This window comes from Petaurus breviceps, unplaced genomic scaffold, assembly GCF_028583685.1.
Source record: "Petaurus breviceps papuanus isolate PSGF00001 unplaced genomic scaffold, PetGlider_PUasm1.0 108, whole genome shotgun sequence".
Classification (NCBI taxonomy): domain Eukaryota; kingdom Metazoa; phylum Chordata; class Mammalia; order Diprotodontia; family Petauridae; genus Petaurus; species Petaurus breviceps.
Window position 1 is genome coordinate 3,405,830 of NW_027185593.1, and position 14,431 is coordinate 3,420,260.

General features: G+C 38.7%; 1 protein-coding gene across 1 annotated transcript in view; it reads right to left on the reverse strand.

The window, feature by feature from the left end:
- The window catches only part of AP3D1 (adaptor related protein complex 3 subunit delta 1), a 152,472-nt gene that overhangs the window by 24,452 nt on the left and 113,589 nt on the right, over window positions 1-14,431 (reverse strand). Inside the window, exons 16-21 of the mRNA XM_069073499.1 lie at window positions 11,204-11,349; window positions 10,718-10,859; window positions 8,391-8,462; window positions 5,466-5,541; window positions 1,604-1,803; window positions 713-786 (exon numbers count right to left, since the gene is read on the reverse strand). Of these exons, the coding sequence (XP_068929600.1) occupies window positions 713-786; window positions 1,604-1,803; window positions 5,466-5,541; window positions 8,391-8,462; window positions 10,718-10,859; window positions 11,204-11,349 (710 nt within the window). The remainder of the gene's footprint in view (window positions 1-712; window positions 787-1,603; window positions 1,804-5,465; window positions 5,542-8,390; window positions 8,463-10,717; window positions 10,860-11,203; window positions 11,350-14,431) is intronic.

Sequence of the window (14,431 nt, forward strand, 5' to 3'; positions counted from 1 at the left end):
TGTGTGTGTGTGTGTGTGTGTGTGTGTGTGTGTGTGTGTGTGTGAATAAATGGATGGACACCTGTGTTCATTCTGGGGACATAGTGGAGCACGTGTAGAGGACAACTAGGAAAATGAGCAAACTCAAAACCAAGCCCTGTGAGCGCTGCCTGAACGAACTCAGGCTGTTTTAATCTAGAGAAGACAAGACAAGAAGTTCAGTCATTTCTGTTGTATCTGACTCTGTGACCCTTTCTGGGGGGTTTGTGGGCCAAGATACTAGAGAGGTTTACCATTTCCTTCTCCAAAAGGCAAGTCTCAGTGGGCTCTTAATCTTGATTTTTAAATAAAGAGCTGCCATCTAGAAGAATGAGGAGGTTTATTCTGCTTTGCTCTAGAAGGCAAAATTAAGAGCAATGGGTAAAAATTATAGAGAGACTTCCTAACCCTTAGAATATCAGAATGGGGTGTACCTTATTAGGTAGTAAGCTCCCTATTCTTGGAGGTATTTGAGTATAGGCTGAGTACTATGGATGCTGCAAAGGGGACTCACACATGAGGAAAGAGATTGAACCAGACAGACCTCATGACCCTTCTAACTACAGGGAGTCTACGATTCAATAATGCTTTAACCTTTCTGGCCATAAAAGCCCTTAAATAACGGAAGTGCTTACTACATTTTCAGAAGCATTTTAACCCATAGGCAAAAGGCCAAAGAATTCAATTTACTTACTTATCCAAATCTATGTCCAGGGCCTTATAGGGATCATTGGGATCTTTGTCATCTTCATCACTTGGAAGTGCATTCTGGGAGTAGGGGGAGGGAGGGTTAGGGAGAGAGAAATAAAAGAGAGCCAGTCTGTTTATACAAAAACCATCCATTCTAACTGGGTATAGCTTCAGAACCCAAGGGGCCCCAATGAAAAGATAGCCTTGGACTCTAGTTTTATGTGAAAAGGCTAACAGCTGTCTACATAGTTAACGCTCACATTTCCAAAGGCACACTTAGAAGGAAAGATTCCACTGCGGTGCTCAAGAAACCAACACATACTAGGTCAGCAGAATGTATTGCTGAGGCCCAAAGATGGACATTCTGTCCATATGATTTAGGAGAGGATTCTACCAAAAACAAGTTAAATTATCATTTAAGCAATGCCCCACATATGTTACAGACCTTCTATGTAAAAATGACTACTGAAAGAAATGTAAGTCACACTATTAGTGATGCAGCAGAAGGCACTGGATGAGGAAGCTGTGTGGCTTAGCCAAAAGGTGTGATGTGGATTTGTCACCAATCACAACTGACTCATTGCTTTCTTGTTAGGTTTCTTGCCTCTGGTTCAGTGTTTTCTCCCCATAAAGTGTGACCCTTAAGGATGTCGAAATAGAAAAGGAAGTGGGAATGGCAGGATAATGTCATTCAGCAGGGTCCTGTTCTAGAAGAGAAGTCAGGACCTCAGACTATGGTGGCTCAGGGGAGGCTATGGAAACATAGACCTGGGGAAAAGCCAGCTGTACCTTGAATGGGTTAACTCTATGCCTTACCCAGCAAAGACAACTACAGTACAAAATGAAGGAAAAGAGAAGACAGTGTGGTGAGGGGAGGGGCATATGGGATGCTAACCTCCGGCATCTCCTCAGTGATGATGTCCACTTGCTGTGCAGGGGCTATGTCTTCATCACTCTCTGTATGAAGTGAGTTGTGCCGACGATGTTTGCCTTTCTTTTCCTTTTTCTGCTTTTTCTTTTTCTTGTCTTTCTCAAGTTTTTGTTTATGTCTCCGTTCTTCTTCAAGCTTCACATACTGGTCTGACATAGGAATACCTACAGAGGGTGCAATTACAGTGTTGGGGCCCAGAGCCTGTTAAGACACTGAACTCAAGAATGTGTAGCCACAAAATTCCAAAGGCATCAACGGCAAAGGAAAGAAACAGAGACGAGAGAGAAGGGCTCATCCCTGGATCCTAATCTCTCTCATGATGGCGGGGCATGGGCACTGCCACATGCTGCCACCCTTCCTTTCAGTCTGTCTTTGCTCACTGACCCTTGTGCCTGGAATAGCCCCTCCCCAACCCTCTCTTCCCTCTATCGAAGGCCTTTCCCTCCAAGAACCAGATCAGTGGGTAGAAGCACATGTTGATATCACCACTGCAGGTCAAAATGTGGTCTCCCTCCTCAATATCTCCCAGAACTTGGAATGGACCTCCTCTTCCTCATGTCATTGTTCCTTGCATATTTATTCCTCCCCCTTCCCCTCTCACCCCAGCTAGATTGTAGACACCTTTGAGAAGGGACTGTGCCCTTCTGTCTTTGTATCACTAGTGCTTAGCCCAGGTGCTGAAGACATGTTTGCTGAACTTCATTTCCTCATGCCAGTAAGATATAGCTAGTCTGCTCTGTCACAACTTGGTAATGCAGGGAAAGTATTCATTTTGAGAGCTGAGGGACACAAAGGAAAGCATGTCTAGGGATAAGACCGTTACAACGTTTGCTAACTGCTCTCATCCTCAACTTCTCTGGGAGTAGCTGGCAGAATAACATTAATAAAAACCAGAGCTGGAAGGGACCCAAGGTACTAGATCTAGTTCAAGGGGGGGAAAAAAAAGTAGAGTTCATGTAAATTTTTTAAAGTATGTAAAATACATGAAGATTCTGGATGCCATTAATATGTGGTTGACTTCATCCTTCAAGGTATCCTCATTTCCTTCTCAGGTTTATCTATTCAGAAGCTTTTCAAAGCTTTTATTTCTTCCAAACAAATGTGCTACAGAGTGGACTAAGCCAGATCATTTCCAAAGTATCTTTCAGCTTTAAAATCTCACAATCTATTTTCTAAGATTCCTTGAAGCTCCAACATTCTGTGTTTCATATATAAAGGTTCCTTCCAACACTGACATCCTATGAAGGTTTATGATACTGCCTTTGGACCAAAAGGTAGGGGAGGGAGTTGAAAGCCAAAAGCAATGATGATCACTTACATTATCTACTGCAGGGACAATTCATAGCCGCCTTGCTTGAAAGTTAGTAAAAACAGCCGGGGGCGGGGAGAGGGGGGCAGGGAGCACAGGGTAGGCTAGATTTGGCCCTTGGGCCAGATTTTAACTCCTGATCTAGTGTATCAATTCAACAAAACAGTTATTGAGTATCTAACATATTCTTTTAAGTTTCAGGATAAATTGAGCTATAGGCTCCCTACTCTACACTTGAAAATAAATCACAAGAATTATAATGACCAAGCTTGGCTCCAAAGAGTAGTTAAGAAAATTTCTCTTCCTCCCTTCTTTGTAAAGATTGGGGGATTATGGTCAGTCTTTTTAGTCACGGCCAACTGTCTGACTCTGTTTGGGGTTTTCTTGGCAAAGATGCTGGAGTGGTTTGCTATTTCCTTAACCAGTTCATTTTATAGATGAGAAAACTGAGGAAAACAGGGTTATGTGACTTGCCCAGGGTCACATAGCAAGAAGTGCACTGAGACCAGTTTTGAACTCAGATCTTCCTGATGCTAGTCTCTATCCACTGTGCCACTTAGATGAAGGGATTTATAGGAGTGAAATATTGCATATATTAATAGATTTAGCTAATGCGCTGGTTTTATTGAATTGCTTTTTCCTTTAAAAATCTTTTTATTACAAGGTATGGCTCCCTGAAAAGAGCTAAGGGGAAAGATATATCTGGAAACGATGGGGATGCAAACAGAAAAGATGTCAATTTTAAAAGGGTAAAATTTTTTTAATAAGAGGAAAGAAAAGAAATCACATGGAGCTATCATTTACACCCTGCCTTGGCTATAAGAATAGCACCATTCTGACCTTAAGATGTAGTTTTTCCAGACAAAATTCTATGACATAAAGCAAGTAAATATATGAACCTATACTTCAAATCTAACCAAGATTCAAAAGAATTAAATCAATATTCATCAATACCAAGCTATTATTTTAGTCTTTATTCATTTTTTCTAGCAGTGATTATTAAAAGTTGCTGAGTGCTATCACCTACTTATAAATTCCAGGAAAAAAATTATCTTCAGCTATGTAAGTGAGTGGCCTCGTGGTTTGTTAAAAATTCACATGGCTCAAAAATTTTACTAAGTAAAGGTTTTTAAAAAAATTTTCTAAAAATCAATACTGGGGGCGGCTAGGTGGCACAGTGAATAGAGCACTGGCCCTGAATCAGGAGGACCTGAGTTCAAATACGGCCTCAGACACTTAACACAAAACTAGCCATGTGACCTTGGGCAAGTCACTTAACCCCAATTGCCCTACCTTTCCCTCTCCAAAAAGCAAAAAATTAAAAAAAAAATCAATACTGTTATTTATTACTCACTATAATTTATGAAATTATTTTTAGCACTTGAACAAATTTGGGTAACAAGAATCAGTTAGTAGATGATGAATTCACTCATTCCTTAAGGGGCCACTATATACAAAGGACTGTACCAGACTCGGGGAGCTACAAAGATCATTTGTTGTTCCTCCTTTTGGGAAGTGGAGAAGTACATTTTGGCCTTAGCCTCTTTGCACATGGATTGGCACAGAGGATCTCTGGTGTTCTATGTGCTTTGCCAAGGCAGTCTCAATTCCTAATGATGAAGTTTTTGTAGATTTTTCTGTATACTGTTGATAATATTTTGAAGAAAGGAGACATGAGAAATTCCTTTCTGGGCTGAACTTGCTTCCTTGCTGAACCTAGCCTTCCAGAGAAATCTAATTCTGTTCTTATGTAGAAAGAAAAACAAAATCTACAAACTCTTTCTTCTTCTTTTTTCGCTTTTTGAAGGGCAGGGCAATTGGGGTTAAGTGACTTGCCTAAGGTCACACAGCTAGTTGTTCCGTGTCAGAGGCCAGATTTGAACTCATGTCCTCCTGATTTCAGGGCTGGTGCTCTATTTACTGCTACCACCCAAACTCTGACTTCTAAAAGTGTCCTAGGGACATTCGTCTCTAACTGTTCGAGGCATACTACATTGATTTCTGAAATCATTATTAGTTCAGTAATATAAATAGTGAGAATTAAGGTGGAAATTCTGTTGAATGGAAATTTTTTGAACAGTGGTCTTGTGCCTTCATTGGTATGGGTTGTTCCTACTAAGTCTACTCCTTCTACTAACTCATATCTGTAACTGACAGTCTTAAGTTTGGGGGGCAAGTGTGGGAGGGTGTGAATGAGAGGTTAAAATGCTCAGCCAAGATCAAGTAGCCAGCATTCCAGGGTTAGGATGTGACCAGGTTTTCAGCTCACTATCCATGATGTCTCTCCAGAAACACTATTGCTATATAATTCTCCTCCTCTTTTACCTTGTCAGGCTTGGTGTCACTGCCATTATCAGCAGCTCTTCTAAAGCAAAGTTTCATTTATGACCCTGGCAATAGGACAGGGACCCTCACATGAATCTGCAGGCCTACTGTTTTTCTGGTTTTGGCATCAAGGAAGAAATAGACATTCCAGCTTCTGAAAATAATGAAGATAAATCTTTAGTACACACTTGCCTGGAACCTTCAAGGGAACTGAGAGATCAATCTGGACCACAGGTATATGCTCAACACCAGGTGTGTCCTGATATCGCTAGAAAAGTTAAAATTTCAAAAGTGTTATTATTGAAAATAAGCTTGACTAAGTAGCAAGTAATAACATTACTTAATTGACTTTAAGAATAAAGGACAATTCTTGATGGTCAATAGGACATCAAATAAACATAACTGATTATAATCTGCATACTCAAGTCTATTATTCCCTCAACATCTGGAGCCACAGATGTTCACATAGATGATCAGAGGGAGAATATTCTTTAGTGATTAAGCTGAAACCTAAAAGAACTGACCAAAGGCCATCCCCAAGAATGGAATCTATGGCTTAATTTGACCCAGAAAGGAAATATGAATCAATATGATGTTAAAATACATTAAGAGCTTTATTTAGAGAAAAGGTGACAGTCACAAAACCCAATGTAAATCCACATCATGAAGCACTTTTCCATATTGGGCCAGAGAAAGCATGCTTATCTTTACAAAGCCCAAAGCTGGAAAAGATAACTAAAGTCATGAATGGAGATCCATATGGGACAAGTAGAAATGTAACGGGGATGTCACATCCTCCACATGGAGGACATATTTCCTCAGGCCTGACTGTTTTCAAGTTCTCTGAGAGGATGGTAGTGCATGGAGAGCGCTGGATTCACAGTCAGAATGACAGGATCTCAAATACAATCTCTCACATTCCCTCAATGTATTACTATGGCTAAGAAAACTGAACTTTCTCTGCTTCCATTTCTTCATCCATAAAATATATAAAAACAAAAACCACCTGCTGAGTTTCTGATATACAAGGTGCTTCCTGGATCACAAAGTGAGTGCTACAAGAAGGCTTGAAGTTCATCTCATATAACCCCTGATCTTACTGAGAACGAGCACCAGACTGATTTTATTGAGGCTATAAAGTTATGTAACATGCTCATGGTCACACAGGCAGTTAAGTGGCAGAGCCAGGAATCAATCCCAATTATTCTGTCTCAGAATTCATCACTCCACTGCACCATGCTGCCCCTGGTGCACTGAGACTCAATATGAAATAATGTACATAGGAATGAATTTATGATTCATAAACCTTGACATGTTATGTGAATTTTATTGATGATGGTTGTTATTATTAGAAAAAAACATGGATATTATTACTACCTTAAAGAGGTTAACAATAAGATATCAATAACTGTAATTCATATTTAAACTTTCTCATTTCTAGAAAGTCTTTATGGAAATAATTTACACAACAATAACAAGAGTATCCCTGATGACAATATAAGAAGTCAAGCTTTCAAAGGATAATCTACAGCCAGCCACATTTCAACATTCACACAAATGTCTAAAATATGTGGAGGATACAAAGCCCTGTGCACATAATATGTAGACCATAACTGAGTAGAGCAAAATGAATCTTGAAAGGTTCTCCTCCAATGCAGCAACTGCCATGAATGGATTAGTATTGTAAAAGATTCCTTGAAAGACACAACAGAGACAACTCTGATGAATAACACTATCATTAAGATAATTTGTCTTCACCATGGGACAGTTGGATGGTAGGCCTGATGGCCTATGGTACTGGTTTGTCAGTATGTGTCTTAGGCAGACAATGCAGATAGGCAAAGATTGGGGTCAGATGAATAAGGAGGGCAGACTGAATTGCATTTGGGTAATTGTATCGTGCTTTTTATGAGGCTTAGATTCTCCCTAAGGCAAAAACCAATCTTTTAAACACCCAAAATCTTCTGGTGATGGCTATGAATAATTAAGCATCACAACCTCCAAAGGATCAAAATTTCAGGTCAATGAACAGTGAGTAATGCTGTGTGTAAATATGCTGTCTGTTGCTTCCAAGGACAATTTTTATGCCATTTTTTACATAAAATAAGTGAATAATCATATATGACCAGGTAGAATTTATACCAGGAATGCAGGGATGGTTCAATATTAGGAAAACTATAGCATAACTGACCATACCAATAACACAACCAACAGAAATCATATGATTATCTCAATAGATGCAGAAAAACCTTTGGATGAAACACAACATTCGTTCCCATTAAAAACGCTAGCAAGCATAGGAATAAATGGAGCCAAGTAGCATGACAGCAGGTATCTTCTGGGCCACCACAGGTACTATGAATTTCATCTGACTAAATAGCTATTGATATTGTTTACACAAGAATAATTCTGAGAGGTACTTGGAGCAAGGGAATAAAGATTCAGTATCAGGCTTCCTTAACCTTTCTTCTGTCATAGAAAATACATAGGATTGTAAGGGAAACCAATTCTTCTTCAAATACAGTTGGCAATTACAAAACAAAAACAAAGGCCCCAGGTTAAGAATCCCAGACATGTTCCATGATCCTGAAAGAATTACCTTTAGCAAAAGCAACTTAAAAACAGTTACTTCTATGGGAATGATACCATCAATGGGAGAGTTAGAAACTAATGTGAAAGGGAGTTTACCCTAGAGGGGATAAAGCAGTAGCTCAGATCACAGCAGACCTTGATCCTACTTAATTATTCAGGTTCTAAGACCATATAGAAGGGCCTCTCTCTTATAAGGGAAATTATTTGAGGTTATATGGAATAATACTGGTTGGGTATAACTCTACACAAAGTTATAAAATGAAAGTTATATCACTGTCAAAGTGCTTCTATTCAGCAAAATTCCCTTTGGCTCTTTGCCTTAAAACAAATAAACTGCCACCTTATTTCTGTTAAATTAAACAAGATAAGGCTATTAATTTATTTAGAACATTTGAAAGCCAAACTCAACATGTATGAAAATGCAAAGAAAATGTATAGAATAATATTCATTCTGTCACCAAGAGTTACTTTTAGTCACTGCCTTACATGTAGAAAACATATTTAACAAAGCAGTTTCTTACTTACCTTTTGAGGTGATGGAGAACTTTTGATATAAAACGGATTGTTGGCCTGCTCCTGTTTCCGTGCTTCCCGACGCTGAGACACAATAGTAAATATGAGGCATAAGGGAACAAACAAATGAAAACTCAGTTTAGTGGCATGGTATTGTAAAGTATATCTGAAACATTTCTTGCCTGATTAATTGGTATATGAACTATTATGATCCCAATTCAATTTTCAGTATGATCTAAAAACAGCACAATTAAGAACTACTGAAATTTAAAATTCTGGTCTTTGCTTTTTTCACCAAAGGCAGAAGAAAAATCTGAAGAGTTCAATTAAAACTGACAAACATTTCTGAAATACCTCCATGAAGACACAGCTCTTATGTTCACTAACCTTTTCTCTTATGGAGAAGTGGTATAACATGCTGAGAGTCAAAGATCTAGAAATCCTAGGGCAGAATCCCAGTTGTGACTTGATGACCAGTTTCCTTATCTGTAGATTGTGGAATAATAATCCCTTGCACAATATCCTCCACATGCTATTAAATGAAGGGCATTATAAAATGAGCCAATTATTTCAGAAAAAGAGACAGAGCTCCTCACTTATTTTAGAAAGGAAGGAAGCTGAGGGAAAATACACAAAAACAGGGAAATGTGGAAACCCTGTAAGGACAGATTTTGGACATGAGTGCAGAATGGTCATCTGGAAGAGCTCAATTTAATCCTGGCTTCATTTCTTTATTATAGTCCTACTCTGTTGCTTCATTATGGTGTGAAGATGACTATGGATTCCTGAAAGATTTGCCGAAAACAAAAAACAAACAGTGGCTGGTCTCTCTAGATTGAGAGGCTTTTACTACAGTCTATCAAAGGGCTGTCTATGCATCTTCTAAGCATAGGACTCAGTTCAGGGGAGCTCATCCCCAGAAGGCTAGACACAGTTGCCTTAGGAGACTCTCCACTGGCCTCCTCTCCATTCCTGATATTCCACCTTGTCCCACTGTCCCTTCCCAGTGGCTGGCCTCCATATCCAGAATGCTCTCCTTCTCCACTTTCACTTCTGGGTATCTCTAATTCTAGTCTAAATTCAAACCAAATGTTCCCTCCTCCTCCATGAGGCTTTTCCTGTCACAATCATTAGGGTTTTTCTTATACCCAAAATTACTTTGTATGTGCTGATCAGCGTACAAGCCGTTTCACTCCAGTAGAACGCAAGTTCACTGACTAGCACAGGGCCTAGCACATAGCGGACCCTTAACAAATGAATAACAAGAATGGTTTTCTTTTTGTTTTGGATCCCTGTGCCTAGCATAATATCTGGTATGTAACTGGCATTTAAGAAAAATTGAATTGGAAAATGGATACAAAAGTTGGAATCTACAAGAGCAGAAGGAATGCTCCCTCTGATAAAATCAGAGATCTTAGAAGTAATGAACTTAATCCACAATGTACATTAGTACTAAAAACTAAGTACTTAGGTAGGGATATCTCTATTTAAAGAAATGATTGCTTCTAATTTCACAGTTGCCAATGAAGTGTTATTCATAGCAAATGAAAACCTTACATTGGGTTTTAAACTCAAGTGTAAACAAAAAAAATCAATGTAAATTCTTCTTCTTTTTTTTTTGGAGGGCAATTGGGGTTAAGCGACTTGCCCAAGGTCACACGGCTAGTTAAGTGTTAAGCGTCTGAGGCCGCATTTGAACTCAGGTCCTCCTGACTCCAGGGCCGGTGCTCTATTCACTGTGCCACCTAGCCGCCCCTGTAAATTCTTGCAAGGTGCAAACAGTTGTGTTTTTTAAAGAGATAAGAAAAATAAAAAACAAGACCTTATATCTGCACTATGATTACTGCATCTGTTTAGTTATAAGAAAAAAGGAACATTTTCAGAAAGAATTTTTTTTGGTTATTTCAAAGAGGAGCCAGGCCTGTAAATATCACAAGTAAATTTTCTCAATGAACATAACAGATAAATACAAGATGATTCAATATTCTTTTTAGAAATGGTAACAAAATGGAACCTAGAGAAATGTTCAAGAAAATGACTCAATTGCTACAAGGATATAAAACTGCATCAAATGCAGAATACTAGTTGTTAAATTCAGAACTGCAGAACCATGAAAACTAGAAGAGAGTTCCACTAGTTCTACTTTCTCATTTCAAAGATGGGGAATTTGATGCTTGGAGTATGGAAAGAAGATGGTGATGGCTCTACAGATCATATTAGAATGATTGTCAGTACTATCATCTCATAGGCTCTCTAAAGAAATTAAATATGAGTTGTTAAATTAAAGTAATTAAATATAAGCCTACAAGTTTATAACAAGAGTTTTATAGCTTGCTTACCCTAGCCAACTCCTCTTCATCAATCTCAGGCTGCCGATGCTTAGAATGTCTTTGTTCTTCTTCATGGAAAATGGTTTTGGGTTTTTCATCTTCAGAGTCGCTATCTGAAGGAGGTTCATTGATCCATGCATCGAGGTCCAGACTAAACATGAACAATGTAGTTATATAACACATAAAAATACACTTTTTTTAATGTCTAAGTATGTAATATCCTGGCACAAAAAAATACTTTGTTCAAGCAAAAAAGATCCTAATATTCTGACAAGTCCAATGAAGAGAACAGCTTCCTTTTCTACCCTCTTGCTAAATAACAGAGATGGGTTCCTCAAACTGAAGCTCTGAATTACTATGTTCTCTACTTTGACTGGTTGGTGAGATCAGTACAGGTTAGGAACAATCACAGAAGCAATATTACCACAAATACCTTCTTTACTGCTTTCAAGATAATCTAACCATTTACTCTGAGACTGGACAGAGCAGACTTACCCCTCTGGGACAGGAACTTTTTTCTGTGCTTTGGGAGCCACAGGGTTCAATTCCCCAGCAAACAGGGCAATCACTTCTTCTGCCACTGGTACTTCCTTTGTTTGTAGCTTCTGAATATACTTAATCAACTGCAAGATGCAAGATGCCTAGAAAATAATGACCACATGACTATAAGGAAGTTGCTAAATTAGTTATATATTTGTTGAGGTGTATAAACAATTACAATCACCCTACAGCATTTAATATTTTGTTCTGATACCAGAAAAAAAAATAATGGTGTTAAAAAGTATTCCTGTCTGAAGACCTGCAGCTAAATGACTCTTAAAGAATAGAGTGTAAAACTCATCATGCACTCTGCTTCAAAAGGAATTCCTAATGTTTATCATGTCTAGTAATGGGGCTCTAAGCAAATAGTGATGGTTTCATATGCACAATCAGATAATCAGATGATTCACATGCACAAAAATGATCCTGACAGAATCTAGCCATTAAACAATAAGAACTTAAACTGCACACACACACACACACACACACATATAACTATATATTTATGAGGTGTATGTACATAAAACTATATACACACTTATATGTGTACATATGTGTATATTCTACCTATATGTATATGTGTATATATATATATATATCCACTTCTGTATATCTGTGTACAATAATATATATATATATATATACTCATGTGTGTCTGGGGGGGGGGTGTATGAGGTAAGAAAGGAAGGAAGCTCACACATACTGAGAAGTGCTTCTGTAAGGGTTGGAATGACTGAAATTCTCTCAAGGTTTCTTCAAGTCTCAAAACAGATGACAGATAGCTTCTTTGTAGAGCATTTCTTGATTCCCTCTGGTTGCTAACATTTGGTCCCACATCAAACACCCAAAGGCACTTGGTTTTTTATCTCTCCTTTGCCCTCTTTACTTCACATTTTCTATTTTACCTCCTAACACAGGAAGTGAAATGAGGATGAAGCGTTTCCATTTTCAGTGATTCACACGCACAAAAATGATCCTGACAGAATGTGTCCATTAAACAGTAACACTGCATGCCTCCCATGTGACAAGCACTGTGCCAGTCAGTACTGGGGATTCGAAAATCAAAGTGATACAGGACATGCCATCGAGAGGCTCCCATAATACCAGGAGGCTGAACATTTTTCCAGATAAGTAGTGGCTACATAAGCCAAATAAATGCATAGTGATATGCAGGAATAACAAGAGTAATCAAGAAAGCCCTCTTGAAGGAGATGGCACATAAAGGATGACACTCTGGGAAAGAGGAAGTGAGAGGGTAGGAGAGGAAACCTGGGTGATGTGAAAGCCGTCAATAAAACAACTATTTTTAAAAATAGAGAAAAGAGGGAGAAGGATGATAGATGACTGCAATTAGGATCTTGAATTAAAAGAGAAAATATAGGAGGAGTTCAGGAAACAGACTGCAAGCCAGGTAGAGTGGTACAATATAGTAGTGATGAGAAACTGTCAATTAACCAGACACACTAGAATACTTGTTTTTTAATATTTTGATGATTTTTTTACATTTTGTTACTTCCTAATAACCATGCTTGAGCCACTGTAAAATAGATGCAAATTTAAGAAAAACCCCCACCAACACATCAATCATATCTGCTAGCTTATGGAGCTGGATTCCACTCCCATAGTATACAGCCTATATCAAGAGGAAGGAAATGTTTCAAAATACAGCATCTGTAAATCAAGAAGTATCATTACAGAGGTGGCTAGGTGGTGCAGTGAATAGAGCACTGGCCCTGGAGTCAGGAGGACCTGAGTTCAAATCCAGACTCAGACACTTAACACAAAACTAGCCATGTGACCTTGAGTAAGTCACTTAACCTCAACTGCCCTCCAAAAAGCAAAAAAAAAAAGTATCATTACATTAACATAAATTCTGATATCTTTTAGTGCTATTTCTGCAAAAACAAGACCAGTTAACTTCTTGACTTGTCTTAATAACAATTTCCTGTTTGTAAAATTAAAAGAAAAACAGAGGGGAACTTGTAATTCTGGAGCTGAGTTGTACTAACAAGGAAAAGAATGACTGGAAAGATCATGATTCTTTTGAAGTTTGTGATAGGAGAGCAGAGGAAAGCAAACATAGTCTCATATGCAGCTTAAATTTTGGAAGAGCAGATTTCAAAGGGTCCGCAGAAAGGACAGGTAGAAAGGACAGAGTAAAATTCTATACACTTTTAAGATTTATTTCATCATTTCAATGACGAAGAGAAAAGGTTAAGTTGCCTAAAGAGACCACCAATGCAGATGCACTGACTACTTTACAACGATGTAGACAAAGGCAGGAAATAGATGAATAAAAGAGAATGGCATGGACAAGTGAAGTCAAGTCAACAAACATTTATTAAGCTCCTAACATATGCTAGACACTGTGCTCAGCACTGGGGACAGAAAAAAAAGTAAAAAATGTCTCTATTCTCAAGGTGTTTATGATGGGTGCTCGGGCCCCAGGCCTAAGATCCTATCTCTGGAAGCCTCTTACTTTCTTAGTAAGCCCCTGTCCTGTGAGAAAATTTTCTCTTGTTGCAAAACACATTCTCTTATCAGAACAGACAGAGGGATGTCTGGTTCAAGGATTTTTGTTCCTGGCTGGCCCAAGGACTCTTTCTCCCTCTTGGCACCAGATCCCCAAGGTCCATGCCTTTGACAACTCCCTCAATGTCTGGTATACTACCTATACTTTCCCCATTCATAAATCCCAAAGACATCTGGACCCTTAGATCACCTAATTAGTATCCCTGGCATTTCTTTCCCATGACCCTTTCCATATAAAAGCCAGTACCATCCTCAGTTTCTCGCAGGTTCCCGTAAGGACTCTTGCCCACTTTTGCTAAAGCATTACAATAAACTCTTTGCCACTTGATTAAGAGAAGGCTTGAGGGTGTGAATTCATTCCAGGTAACTCTGTCTTGGCATTCTTGGGGTCCCAGAACCCCAAAATCTCATCACTTACAATCTAATGGGGGAGACAGTAAACAAAGAACTATGTATAAGCAAGCTATATACAGGATAAATTGGAGATATATACATGATATAAGGAAAGTGTGGGATGTGCTAAAGATAAGAACATTGGACTCAGAATGAATCAAGGCTGATGAAGGCCAATGACAAGGGGAGGGGGGGAAGGAAGGAAGGAAGAAAGGAAGGAAGGAAGGAAGGAAGGAAGGAAGGAAGGAAGGAAGGAAG